A 13491-nucleotide genomic window follows, 5' to 3' on the forward strand; every position below is an offset into this window, starting at 1 on the left:
GCAGCAAGATGAGCAGCACCCCGCTCACCAGATGGTTATTTGTTCCACCAGCCACCTTTGCTGCATCCGTGATTCTCTCCAGCCGAGGACAGTCTCCAGCATTCATGCTGCAAGGCAGCTCCTGCCAACAACTTTGCCAAATGGCTCCTCTCAAAGTCATGGGCCGCCCAGACAGACTGGCTCCTCCATCTGCAGCAGCTTTTGGCAAAGAGACACTTCTCCTTCTGGCTCCACCTCTTGGCTGCACCAGAGCCTTCTTGCCAGAAGGATGATGTGACCCATCAGTACATACAGCCAGGCCTGGAGTTCTGGGGCCATATGCCTGTGTCCCCAGACTCACCCCTGAGCACAATGTCAGAACATACTAAAGAGAGCTAGATGATCAGAAACACAGACATAGTGCACCACAGAAACTTAGAGCCAGAAAAATCCATAAAAAGCATGCCTCCCCTCCCCCATCTTCAACTCATTTCAGTAGATTAGGAAACTGAAGCCCAGAGAGTAAAAGCAACTAACAATGACATTAGGACTAGGAATAATACCCAGGTCTTTGGATGGGCATTCTGCAGCACTGCTTACAATGCTGCACTGTCTTCCAATTTTCCCTCCATTCATTTTCAAATTCTTGATAAAAATTGGACTCTTTGTATTGGTATTGATTCAAAAGAGTATTTCTTTAGAAAAATAAATAATCTTTGCTCTGTGCCAACATCATGACTTTTGTTTTAAACAGATGTGTCTGTGCACTATATTGACAGACCTGGAAGTGACTTCTGTCCTGCCACTTACTGTTGGGTGACCTTGGACAAGGAATAATCTCATTCTGCTTCAACTTTTCACTTAAAGAGGTACAAGGACAGTATCAACTTACACAGAGTTCTGAGGATTAAACAGGAAAAATATTTTAAAGCCCAAAGTTTGATCCTGGCACATAAGCAAGCCCTCCACGACTGCTAGCAATCAACATTGTTCTTTATTAACACTCAAATCCACATGGTTTTAGAATAGACAATACTATCCACACATAAATAGGTGTGCCAGGTATTCCCATTTTCTAGATTAGGAAATTCAAGTTCATGAGGTTAAATAACTTATCCAGGATTACTCAGAGAATAAACAAAGGGCCAGAAATTCCTTTTTGCCATTTTGCTAAGAAATAGGAACCAGCATTTTGGCTTTAAAGATGATAAAATCAGGAAGGAGAACGTTTGAACAAAAACATATATACATGAATAATCACTGCAGCATCTTATGTAATACAAAAAGCTGGAAATAATTTTCCATCCATCCACAAGGGAACTACTAAATAAACTATGGTACAGTCATACCATGGGGCACTGTGCAGCCATTAAAAAGAATAAGGCAGATGTAGGTGTCCTGACATGGAAAGATCTTTCACATATATCATTGAGTGGGAGAAAAAACAAAGTCCAAACAAAATAAGTAGTAAGCATTCAGTTATGCAAACAAACAACCCCCTCCCCATGTATATCTGTACATGTATATTTAAATGTATGAAAATGCATACAAAGGTGGCCATGAGGAAGCAGACCCAACTATTGACAATGGCAACTCTGAGCAGGGAAGTGGGGTGGGTGTGGGGTGGAGGGTGATTCATGCTTTGCTTTATATATTTCTATAATGCTAAAATCCTTTCAAGCAAGAAGGCATTTATGTATTATTTGTCTTATAAATGACAACAATACAGCTCTTGTGAACAAACGGACCTCCTAACCAGGCGGTACCTGGCCCCAACTTGACGTCTGCAAAGTTACATGAGCAATGTTACTCTCCTCAAGTTTCTTGGACAGCTCTCATTTTTGGTAAAACACTTCCTGGTGATATTTTGTACTGAGTGATCCGAGTTTTGTCTTCCAGACCGCCTAGGAGTACTCAGCATCTTGCTGTAATATTCCCCATTACAGCTGTTTACAAATGTCCACCCTCTGCACCCTTGTACATCTGTTGAGGGTCGCATAGCTGAGCCCCCTACATTAAGTGCAGGAGTTGGCCTGTCATTCTGTGACTACTTCAGGTTCATTACTTAACAGATTCACAGCAGTGGAATCAGCAATGCCTGATGGAGGAGGCTGTCAGTCTCCCAGCATCAAGCCCAGCACACCTGGAATACATCCTTTCACAGGTAAGGTACTCTTTGGCATACTCCTTCTAGCTGACCTCATCTTTCTCAGGTTAAAAACCTACCCACAGGGACCCCTCCAGACCCTTAGACTCCATGCATCTTTTTGCCTCTTATCCATAGAGTCTCCTTCATTTCTTTACATTTGCTATAAGCACTCAGGTCTCTTTCTTCTAAAACACAGAACCGAGAGTCTGACATCCCCCTCTACACACCCATCCCTTTCCAATACTCATATTGACTTTTCTCTAAAGAAACCAATTAATACTAATTAGTTTTCCATGGATTTCACACATGCATATCCTGTCATCATCCCTCTCCACTATTTCCATAGTGAACTTGGAGCATAAGAATTCAAAGGTTCCTGGATTATTTAAGACAAACCTATTAGTGGTCTTGTAAAAAGAATCTGTGCTTCCACCGGGATAGTTATGTCAGAACTGGTCTGCTGTGTCAGAGCTGATTTTCAGCCTGATTCTAGAGTTCTATCGGAAAGGAAAAAGAAGAAAATTTGGTGGTAAAGGATAAGTTTTGTGAAAGCAAAGTCATCTTATTAATAGGAGATGAGGGGACCAGTGGGACCATCTCAGCTCACCCCGGCAACTACATTGTGAATGTCTTAGGCTGGGGTGAGAGACATGGAGAAGGCTATAAAAACCCAGCTAATTTTCACATTTTGATTGCTCAATTCCATAAATATTTTCCTTCTTTCTTTATAGAGTAGAATAAATCTACAGGAGTAAGTCAGCTAAGGATTCTGGCGTTGGGTGGGAGAATTCAGCCATCTCCCTGGAGGAGGAAGGGAAGGCCCAGACTTGCGCACTGCCCTACTGGGAAGACATGGAACAAGTGAATCCAGTGGCACTGAAGGGCACCATGGGGATATATGCAGAAGGTAGAACACAACCCACATTTTTTTCCCCTAAAATCCTGACGAGAGGCAGTGGGGGTGGGAAAAGAGCACGTGCCTAGAGTCCGGGCAGTCATGGGTTCCAATCTGGTTCTGGCATTTACAAGTCTGTGATCTTACACAAGTTTCTTTGCTTCTTCAAACCAATTTCAATTTCTCCAAAATTCTTGAAATTTCTTATTCTGAAAAGGGGGGCTAATGCAACCATTCTCTCATGGTTGTTGAAGAAGATTAAATGAGTAAATATATGAGAAACATCTAGGAAAATGCCTGGAATACAGACAGTACTCAAGAAACCTTAGTTCTCTTTCCTCAGCTAAGTGTCCAAATTGGACCCTTAGTTTCTTTATAAATGCAAATGCCAGAGTCTAGGAATGTCAGTCTACAGCTGTGCTCTTTTCATTGAGCATCACCAATATTTTGACAGGACTGGCCTAATATTAGTCACCCCAGGTTCATTGGTACGGTTCTGGCCAGCCCTCATAAAGGGCTCGGGATTGCCCCTGGGGATCTGAATGCTAATAATGAATACTCGCTAGTGATTTTCAATGCACTCTGGTTATTATGTTTAGTAGCAGAACATTTCCCATCCCCAGAAAGGTCATTTACAATAATATAAGGCAGCTTCTTTCCACCTTCCATTTCAGATTTTTCTGAGAACAGCAGAGAACTCAAACATTCATCCATATGCATTGGAAATTCTATTCGGATCTTGCATTTGCATACAAATACCAAAGCAACTTAAGAAACTACAAGCAACTACAAGAAACTCTCCATCGTATGACACCACCTCCTTTTATTTTTCCAATGCCTTCCCAGCACCTTCATATCAAAAGCCATTTTCATGCACCTTCCCAGTTTTATTCATCATAGCTTCCCTCTTTCTTGAGCATGTGTGTGGGGGGGAAGCAGGGACCTTTACTTCCTAACTTTTATTCTTGTGCCCCTAAGAAGCCATAACATTTTACAAATCACACAGATCTCAAGTTTGGAGACCCTCTGAACTCAACTCATCCAGGACTGGACTCTTCTTATTCTATCACATTGCTGAGAAATGCCTATATAGCATTATTTGAATAATTTCAGTTTGTGGTTAATTACGCTTACCAAGGCATTCCATTGTGAGGTACTCTTTGTTCAATTTCTTTATACCAAGCTAAGATCAGTTTCCTTGTAATTTTTCACTCATTGGCTCCAATTCTGCCCTGGAGCGCTCTTCTCCTAGGCATCTCATCTACTCACTTGGTTTTAAATACCTTTAATATGATGGTGACATCTCAAATTACATATCTAGTCCTGGTCTTTCTTCTGAGCTTCAGACCCAGATATCAACTGCTTCCTTGAGTCTCACTGTGAGACTACGTGTCTCACACGTCCCTCAAACTAATCAATTTCCAAAGTCTTTTTCCATGTTCAGTAAAAGCTCCATTACGCAGCCATTCTCATGGCAAAATCCTGGGAGTTGTCCTTGACACCATCTCCATCTACTTCTCCATCTCCACGCAATCTGTCACACCAAGTAAGTCCTATCCATTCTTCTTCTACAATGTATCTCAAATCCATCTAATTTGCCATTTCTACTGCTGCCACCATCCTCAAGTACAGCCATGGCCTCCTAATTATCTCTCTGCTTTTGCTCCTATTCACTTCCTACCCAGTGGTACCCCACCCTTCACAGCAGACAGACTGAGCTTTTGAAAAAAACAAACCTGATCATATCCCCCACCCCCATCAAAATCCTTTAATGGCTTTCCATTCATCTTTGGATCAAGTCCAAACTCCTTGTGGTCAACAAGGCTCAGTGTGATCTGGTCCCTGAATACTTCTCCAGTCTCTCTTTTCTTTTCTTTTTTTTTTTGTGAGGAAGATTAGCCCTGAGCTCACATCTGTTGCCAATCCTTCCCTTTTTGCTGAGGAAGATTGGCCCTGGGCTAACATCCGTGCCCATCTTCCCCTACTTAATATGTGGGACGCCTGCCACAGCACGGCTTGATAAGCAGTGCAGCACGGCTTGATAAGCGGTGCATAGTTCCACGCCCAGGATCCGAACCTGCCAATCCCAGGCCGCCGAAGCGGAGCATGTGAATTTAACCACTATGCCACTGGGCCAGCCCCTCCAGTCTCTTTTTTCTAACTTATGAAAATTTTCAAACAGACAGCAAAGTTGAAAAAAAAACTTATAGGGAATATCCACAGACTGACCTCCTGGACTTTACTATTAACATTTTATACTTGCTTTATCATATACCCATCCAGTTATCCATCCTTGCATCCAGCATTAATCTTTCTTGTTTTTGGTGCATTCCAAAGTAAACTGAAGGCTCCAGTCTCATATTCATCACTCTTCCTCTTGTTCCCTAAGCTCCAGCCATAGACATCTTTCCATTGCTTGAATCTGTCAGACTATTTTATATCTCTGGGCTTTGTACCTATTGTCCCTTCTACCTGAAATGCCTTCAGCTCTTGGTAATTCCTAACTCATCCTTTAGTTCTCAGCTTCAGCCTTCTCTGAGAGGCTGTCCCTGCACCCCCAGTCTAAATGAGATCTGCCTTTCTGCCTTACATACGATCTCAAGGCACCTTGGACTTTTTCCAAATATCACTTACCACAATTGCTTACTCTATATTTATTTGCAAAATTCTTTGTTTAATGTCTACCTCCTCCACTAGACTGAAAGCTCCATGAGGACAGAGACCATGTCCCTGTCGGAACATCCTGGATTAGCTCTGCAGAAAGTCGGTTGAAAGAATTAAAAGGCAGAATGAATCAATGATTGGAAGGAGGTACATGGAATAAGTGAATTTGTTCTTCCTTTAATATGTGCAAACAGTATGGGTTTTTAAAGGCCTCTAAGAGAAGATGGAACTTACTTGCTGCCAGAATATAACCAGCAAGTACATTAAGGCCAATTACTAAATAGCAAGATCCATGGCTCGTGGCTGAGCCAAGAAGAGACTGTGGTGGGTTTTAGTGACCTCTCCCCCATCTCCACTAGCCTTTTCCCTCAAGATCATCCCAAATCAACACACAAGCCAAGGAAAATTGTGCTTGCTATGCAAATACAGCTTAAGTAATAACACAAATAGCTATAACATACTGAGGGCATTTATCCAGGTCTGGCTTTGTATCAGGTACTGTCTTGAGTGCTTGCCCTGTATTAAATCATTTTTCCTGTGGCATAGGTTTCATTGTTATTCCCATTTTACAGCTAACAGAACAGGGTAGTTATTTTAAAACATGTTCTCTGACTTCCCCTTCTAACCACATTGCCATTCCTGTAAACTCCACCGATATAGAATAGTCTGTCTGTGGCCCCATTTGAGAGTAGGAAGATTAATCTAGAGAACTCTCAGACCGGTGTAATGGAGAAAGGGTTTTAGTTGGTTCTAACAAAGTCTAAAAATATAGAAAGAAATTCACATATAGATCAGAGAGATTTGAGAGATGAACCCTTGGTTAGGAAACTCAGAGTTCCATATCTGAAAAAGCCAATAAAACCAATGCATTGACTTATTTTTGTGCTCATTCCAACCTCTTCCTGCCCCCCGCCCTGCTGATGCTTTTCCTCATATATAACCCCATATATACACTTTCAAGTGATCCCTACAAAGAATTTTGTCCCAGATGTAACACAGTTCACACACAAAGCTAAAACCATTGTGATTTCTCCCATAAGAGGAACTAACGGTTAAAGGAAAATGAGGCAGTGCAGAATTTCCTAGTGGAAGAGTATGGGCTTCAGACAGTCTTGAGTTTGAAGACAATCTTTTCCCGTCTGTGTGACCTTGGCAAATCAGTAACATCTCTGGGCCTCAGCTGCTCAGTTTCCTTATTTGAAAGGGGAAATAACATCCACTTAGCAGGGTTTGGATATATTGAGATGATACATATAAAAAGCTCAGCCAATGCTTGAAACATAGAAGATGCTCAAAGATGGTAACTCTAAAAAGGGAGGAAAGATAGGAAAAGATAGGGGAGAGTGGTAACTTGAATGCCCGGGGTAAAAGAAGAGTCCTAGGAAATGTCTTTAATAAATGCACATCATGTGTTCTTGAGAGTGAGAGAGAGAGAGGAGCTTGGGTAAAAGTGTCCTTTAGCATTTGCATTGCTCTTAGCTGGATGAACTTGCCTGCAGCTACCACTTACAATGCAAATTGAGCTTAGAGTCCTTCACACTAACTACACAGCAAAAACCTTTCAGCTTTAAATAGAATACTGCAGCGTGGAATGATCCGAGCAGAGGGAAGAAAAATTCAGAGATAAATGCAAAGGAGATCTTGGAGAAAAAAAAATCTGACATATCTGGGCAAGTAGGAAAATGCAGAAATATCAAAGGAAACAAAAAGAAAAGCAGTACATAGAAGGACCTAGAAGCTAATTCCCTAAAAGTGGGTTTAAGCTAATAAAAGGGAAGAGAAGTTTGGGGACAAGCCCCCAATAAAGTGGATTTAACACAGAATATTTTGATCTGGTGCTCTTTCAAGATATACCAGCACTTCTAAGGCATTCATCAGAAGAGGAGGACTCTTCCCCTTCAGGCTGGCGCCACTGCACGAGTGTTCCCTAAAATGAATAGGTTAAGACCATAGACAGCTTCCAGCTCTACCTAACTTCTGCTATTCACATTGTCTAAGTTCCATTTTTTTTTTTCTTCCCAGACCTTCACCAAGATCAGGTCAAGAAACCTGGAAACCTACTGTGAAATAAAGATTTGTTTAGTTTTGAGTGTGTTTAGTGCATGTGTGTGTGTGTGAGAGAGAGACAGAGACAGAGAGATATCTGAGAGGTTGATTTAGAAAGATTTTTGAAAGCTCTTTGCTATAAACTCATACCTCATTTTTCACTACATGAACCCAGATATTTTATCCAGAATGAGAGTTTACAAAAATGCCATAAAATAGAAACAAAGATTAGGCAGTATCTAGGGCCCTGAAAGCAATCAGGAATGCCATTTTTAACTCGTTTCTTCATTCTACAGATGACACTCCTATACACGTGGCCCCAGTTTGCCCATCTTCTCAGCTCAGTAAGTTTCCTTTGCCTACACTTGGAGGCATAATGCAATAGAGAAGAAAACATGAAGGCAGCCCTCTTTCTTTGTTGTCACAAATAGAAAGAAGTGTCCCCCCAAAAGCCAATAGACCCAAGGACATCTTCTCTCTTGGATGACATGCTTATACACAGAGCTAATCATATTCTACCTGGTAACCGAGTCAGTGACAAAGCAGTAAGACTGAGGAAGAACATCTCACAACCACATCGTCACCATGCAAATAAAAAGAAATCAGCAAGTACGGTGCTTGGTATGGGGGAGGGATAGACTGAACATTTTAAAAGCCATCTCTAAGCTCCTGGAAGCCAGAGATCTACAACTCTGCTTAATCTGTCTAGCACCATGGACACATTAGGCTTGATGCTCTCCAATAATAATGATGAATGGAGAATATATTTTCAATAGCGTTGGGCATGCTTTCTATCTAAAACTTCCAGGGATGTTTATAGAAGATGCCACATTTACCCCCAAATTGTGTCTTTTTCTTTCTTTCAGATCTTGAACTTTTTTACTCCCCCTGTCACATTTCTCTAGTAGTGTTGATTTGATGAAATATTATAGAAATTTTAGCATCCAAGAATAATACCAATAATCTTAACATACCTCGCCACATTTTCCTATAGCACCTGCACACCCATTTCCTCACGTGGCTATTGCAATGTGATAATGCAACACATTATATGAGTGGTTAAGGATAAAGGCCTACAGGTAGATAATGAAAGCAAAAATGCAGAAGTTTTGGTATTTGAAAAAAAAAAAATGCCTCCACTCTCTATTCACACACAAAAGGCGAAATGAGATTCCACCTGCTGACTTTCCCTGCCTGGCCACACGGCACTCAGGCTAATGTCAGAACAAGCTAGGAGAGAGAGAGAGAGACGACAATTTCACCTCCTGGCACAGCTCAGCTTACTGAACCCTTTTGCTTTCTGCTGGCTGTTGATTCAGCAGAAACTACTGCTGCAGAATTCATAATGGTGATTTTTAAAGGCCCCACTGATCCCATTGCTCGCCCCACGTGTCAGACTCATTCGCTCGCCGCCGGAACACTGCTTCCCCAGCTACCTTTTTATTTCTTGCTAATGCACCTCCAAGGGGAGGGGGGCTCGCCCTTTTGCCCAGGGCCTTTTGGGGTTTTGATTGTCTGAGCAGGTAACCCGGCCGGAGAGATGAACGGGCAGGAAATGAAACCATGCCCTCCCTGCAGCCACTGAGAGAGACAACATCATTCCGCTCAGGGAGGGGAGGACCTGCGGTCCTTCTGGGCCCCTTCCTTCTTTTCTCCCCGCCAAGACCCCTGCAAACATCTTGAGGGAGTGGTCATCTGCCTTTTGGGGGTCATTTTTCCAGCCAGGAACCCCACCCTGAAAAGCCTAATCCCCGAGGGCCATTTTAACTCCCGTGGGCGCCGGGTCCACCTGCTGCTGAACGCCAGGCTCGCCTCGCGGAGCCCGGATGGATGTGGGGCGCACTGGCGGCTGCCCCTGTGAGCCAATCCCCCGCTCCAGCCCCGGGGCCCAGAGGAGTCTCCGACGCTCCGCGCCCAGCTGCCCGTGGAGCACAGCGATCCGCAACTTGCGCCCGGCCCCAGCGGCGGAATGCGGCGGGGCTGGCGTTACCTTCGGTCGCATAGCTGTGGTCGCGCAGGAAACTGTTGTTGATTTTGCGGGTATCAATGTCCTCCTCCATTGACAGCAGGCTTACTTGCGTGGGAACCAGAAGCCGGCAGACAAGTATCCATGATCCCTCCCCGCAGCCAGTCTCACAGGAGAGGGGGGCAGGGGAGCCAGTGGGACTGCACCATGGTCCGAGCCTGAGGAGGAGACGGGGAGGCGGAGAGAAAAAAAAATAAAAACCCGGCAATGGAGCTGTCACCTCCTCCACTCGGGATCTCCGAGGCTGCGGCGGCTCCTCCCGCGGTGCGCTCACTCCAGCTCCAATTCCCAGCGAGGATGCTGCGCCTGCCTCCGCTGCCTCCGGGTGCCAAGATGCGCCGTGCCCCGAGGGGTCTGGTCCCGCCCGCCGCCCCGGAGGCGCTCACAAGCGGGGCAGGGGAGATGCCCAACAGGTTCCCCTCGTTGGCAGCCGCTCCAAAATGCAAAAAAGATCCCTCCTCCCTCTGGAAGAGCGGGCAGCCGCGACAAAATGGTGCCTTTCTGGACCCGAGCTGCAGTGGCGAGATAGTAGGGGCAGGATTCAGGCTTGCCCGGCCCGGAGGAGGGTGCTAGTCCCACGGGAGGGCGGCTCCGGCTGGCGGGGGCTAGGAAGCCAGCGGGGAGCTGGGCAGGGCGCTGCGGCCGGCGCCAGCGCACTCACCCTCACACCCACACGCGCGCACTCGCAGCTGCTGCTGCTGCAGCAAAAGGAGGCTGGAGGCGGCTGATGCGTTCAAGGCGAGGCTCCTCCCAACCGCGTCAGCAGCCCCAGGACTCTTCCCCAGCAGCGGTGGTGGCCGAAGCAGAGGCTGCGGCTGCTCTCTGCTGCAGTGGGGCGCACGCAGCCGCGAACCGGCACCTGGGCAGCAAGCAGCTAGCTTGCAGGTTCACGAGAAAAGCTAAAACGTGCTCTTCCAACCTCCCTCCTCTGGTGCCACGCAGCTAACGGCGGTCGGCGTTTACTCGAGCACCCGGAGTCCCTAGTTCGCTGCCTTTCTCCAGACACCTGCGCTTCAGGACAGCAAGGAGAAGTAGGTTCCCTTGGGTAGGCAGGAGGTCTACATCCAGGTCCCTTTTGTTCACCCTTATATGATGCATGCGATCCCTTGATGAAGTTAAAGGGCGAGGCCTGGGGCTCGAAGCCTCAGAAAAAGAGAAGAGAATGTGAAGATGAGCTGCTCAAAGCCTAGCTTAAGCCCCCTCGGTGCTAGGCATAGAAGGGGGAACAGGGGCCAGAACTTTTCTACGGTCACATCTGACTTCGTTCCAAACAGAGTCAAAAACATCTCATTCTAACTGTAGGCGTCTATGTCTACACAGCGAGAGGGAAGCAGAGGGCTGAGTTATGAATCTAGTCAGTGGAGTCAATCTGAAAAAGTTCATCTTACCTAGCCCTTTGCACTTTTGGGCAAACTGCTGAGTGCCATCCTGTAGGTTTTGCTCGTGAGGACACAGCACTGCAGGAACGGCTTACATTTACTTTCAACGTGGAAGGTACGTTGGAGCCCTGAGCCCACAGAGAGCCACTGCTACTCTGAGGGTGTTTCAAAGATCCCATGAATACAAAAAAGAGGCCTGTCTTCCTACTTCAACTAGGAGGAAGATATAGAATTTCCTATCCTCTCATGTTTCCCCCAATTGCAAATTGCAAATGCTGTATTTGAAAGAAAATTAGATTATTGTCATGAAACAACTAAAATCATTTACGAAGCAACGCAAATCACTAGAAAGCCAATTTGGAAAAGAAATTTCCCTGGTTTCCTCTTGTAGAAGGTATTCATTTCAGTGGGTGTCACACTGCAGGGAGAGACATCAGCACGTCTTGCTCAGTTAAGCTCCACAAGTTTAGTTAGATGAGCCCAGAGGGACCTGTGAGTTAATTATATACATACAATGCTTCAGCTAACACAATTTAGAAAGTATTTGAAGTTCAAAAAAATGGGAAAACAAGTTCTTAACTGAGGTTGGGAATTGCCGTTAGAGTTCCATGAAGAATAGATGCTTCTGGCAGGTGGAAAATGGCATTGTCCCTATCTCCAGAAAGCGATCGCGTATCTCCGGGCAAAGAGAGTAGAAACATTCTTTGATATAATTTGGGGGGGAGGTTTAGCTTATAATAGATTCCATTTTATTCTCATCTGGTGGTGAAGTCTTACATACTTGTTTGACTATTTGTTCAAAATTCACATATGAAATTCCAGTAACAGATGAAGACTGGTGCAAGTTGATGTAATCCACTTCTGCATCAGCTGCCATGGAAGGTTCTTCCACATGATGAGCTGTATCCATCACCAAGGCTCCAGCGGTCAGCTCATTTATAGTTACACAGTCCAGCTTCTCTTGCAGATCAGCATAATGGGGAAGAGCGGGGGCAGAGGGGAAGAAAGCCAAGTTCATCTCAAAGTGGTGAGAAGACATCTTGCTTTCAGTTGAAATGACCTTAAGTTGCAACAGGACACCTTGGAATAGTATTTGGGAAATTCTCCCCCTTATCTTCCTGGAACGTGGGCTGGACTGGAACAGAGCTGCCTGATGAATCAGGTAGGCCCAGGCTCATTGGCCAGGCTGTGCTTCAGGAATTTTCCACTGTAACCAATGGGACAAATGTTTCCTCTGTAGATCAAGCCTCCGGGTTTACTCAGTTTTCCCTTTCTTGTTCCCTGCAAAATTCCTCCTGCGTTTATTCAACAATACAGGCCTTTTTTCCCCTAAGATACAAGTTCTGAGAAGGCAAATTAGATAGATCTCCATGGATTAAATAGATTCCAAGATTTCAATTTTGTGGACCACTCTTTTTTACTTTGAGCAATGGGGAACTAGCCCCTCCAACCAAAACCAAGAAAAATAAAGCTGTTGCCTTTGTGCTTTAACACAATGACATGTAGCAAAGGAGGGAAGGGGGTGAAAGAAGCCCTGTGCAATTCTGTTGTGGTAAGAAGACTACACAGACTGTTTCTCAGAAGACTCGCTGACCTTCTTTCTACTCCTCCAACATGTCAAGTCCTTTCCAAAAGCTTTTGGCATCTGCACATGCCATTCTCTATGCCCCTTGCTCATGTTCTCGGTATTCTTCAGAGTCTCAGCTGAACAGTCCTTACTTCGTTGGGGCATTCCCTGAACACACTATAGCCTCTTCCTCTGGTATTTTCTGTCTCTACATCTTTTTTTTTTTTTTTTTTTTTTTTGTCGTCTTCGTAGTGCATTGCATTTTGTAATAGTTGTTTACTTATTACTGTCAACCATTCTCAGTGTATCTCTGATATTAAGTGTCTGGCACTTAGTAGATGCTCAATTATATTTGTTGAATGGAGATAAATATTTCTTGAATGAATGAGTAAATTACTGAATTTGTTCCGTGATATTTAGGTTTTATAGCTCTACCCTTATCAAAATTCTTGCAAACCTCCTGCCCCAAAACAAAGCCTGTAATGGTGAGCCAGTAATTTTCTAGCTTGTAACTCCTATTCCTGTTGAAATAATTGTCTTACCCATTCCTGTATGCATATCCACCAAAAATATTTACTGAGCACCTAATATATGCCAAAAATTGTTCTAGGTGCTGGGGATACAGTCAAAACAGAGTTCGTTTCTTCACAGAACTGAAACTCTGTCATTTGATTTTAATAATATGAGCTTTCTTAGAAATACAACAAATGCATTATAAAGCAACAGACTATAGCATAATGTTAAGTGCCAAGGCTCTGATATCAAGCAAAGCTGATTTTCTGCCAT

At 44.4% G+C, this 13491-nt stretch overlaps 1 protein-coding gene across 2 annotated transcripts in view; it reads right to left on the bottom strand.

Annotated features, from left to right (window-relative positions):
* PPP2R2B (protein phosphatase 2 regulatory subunit Bbeta) overlaps window positions 1-10132 on the bottom strand; it is a 260646-nt gene extending 250514 nt beyond the window's left edge. The window contains exon 1 of one of the 2 annotated variants that reach the window (XM_058543417.1): window positions 9724-10132. In XM_058543417.1, coding sequence (XP_058399400.1) covers window positions 9724-9793 — 70 coding nt within the window. In that variant the 5' untranslated portion in view covers window positions 9794-10132. The remainder of the gene's footprint in view (window positions 1-9723) is intronic. The other variant, XM_058543408.1, reaches the window with a different exon arrangement.
* Between the last annotated feature and the right edge of the window lie 3359 nt (window positions 10133-13491).

The sequence above is a fragment of the Diceros bicornis genome, chromosome 1 (genome assembly GCF_020826845.1).
Source record: "Diceros bicornis minor isolate mBicDic1 chromosome 1, mDicBic1.mat.cur, whole genome shotgun sequence".
Taxonomy (NCBI): domain Eukaryota; kingdom Metazoa; phylum Chordata; class Mammalia; order Perissodactyla; family Rhinocerotidae; genus Diceros; species Diceros bicornis.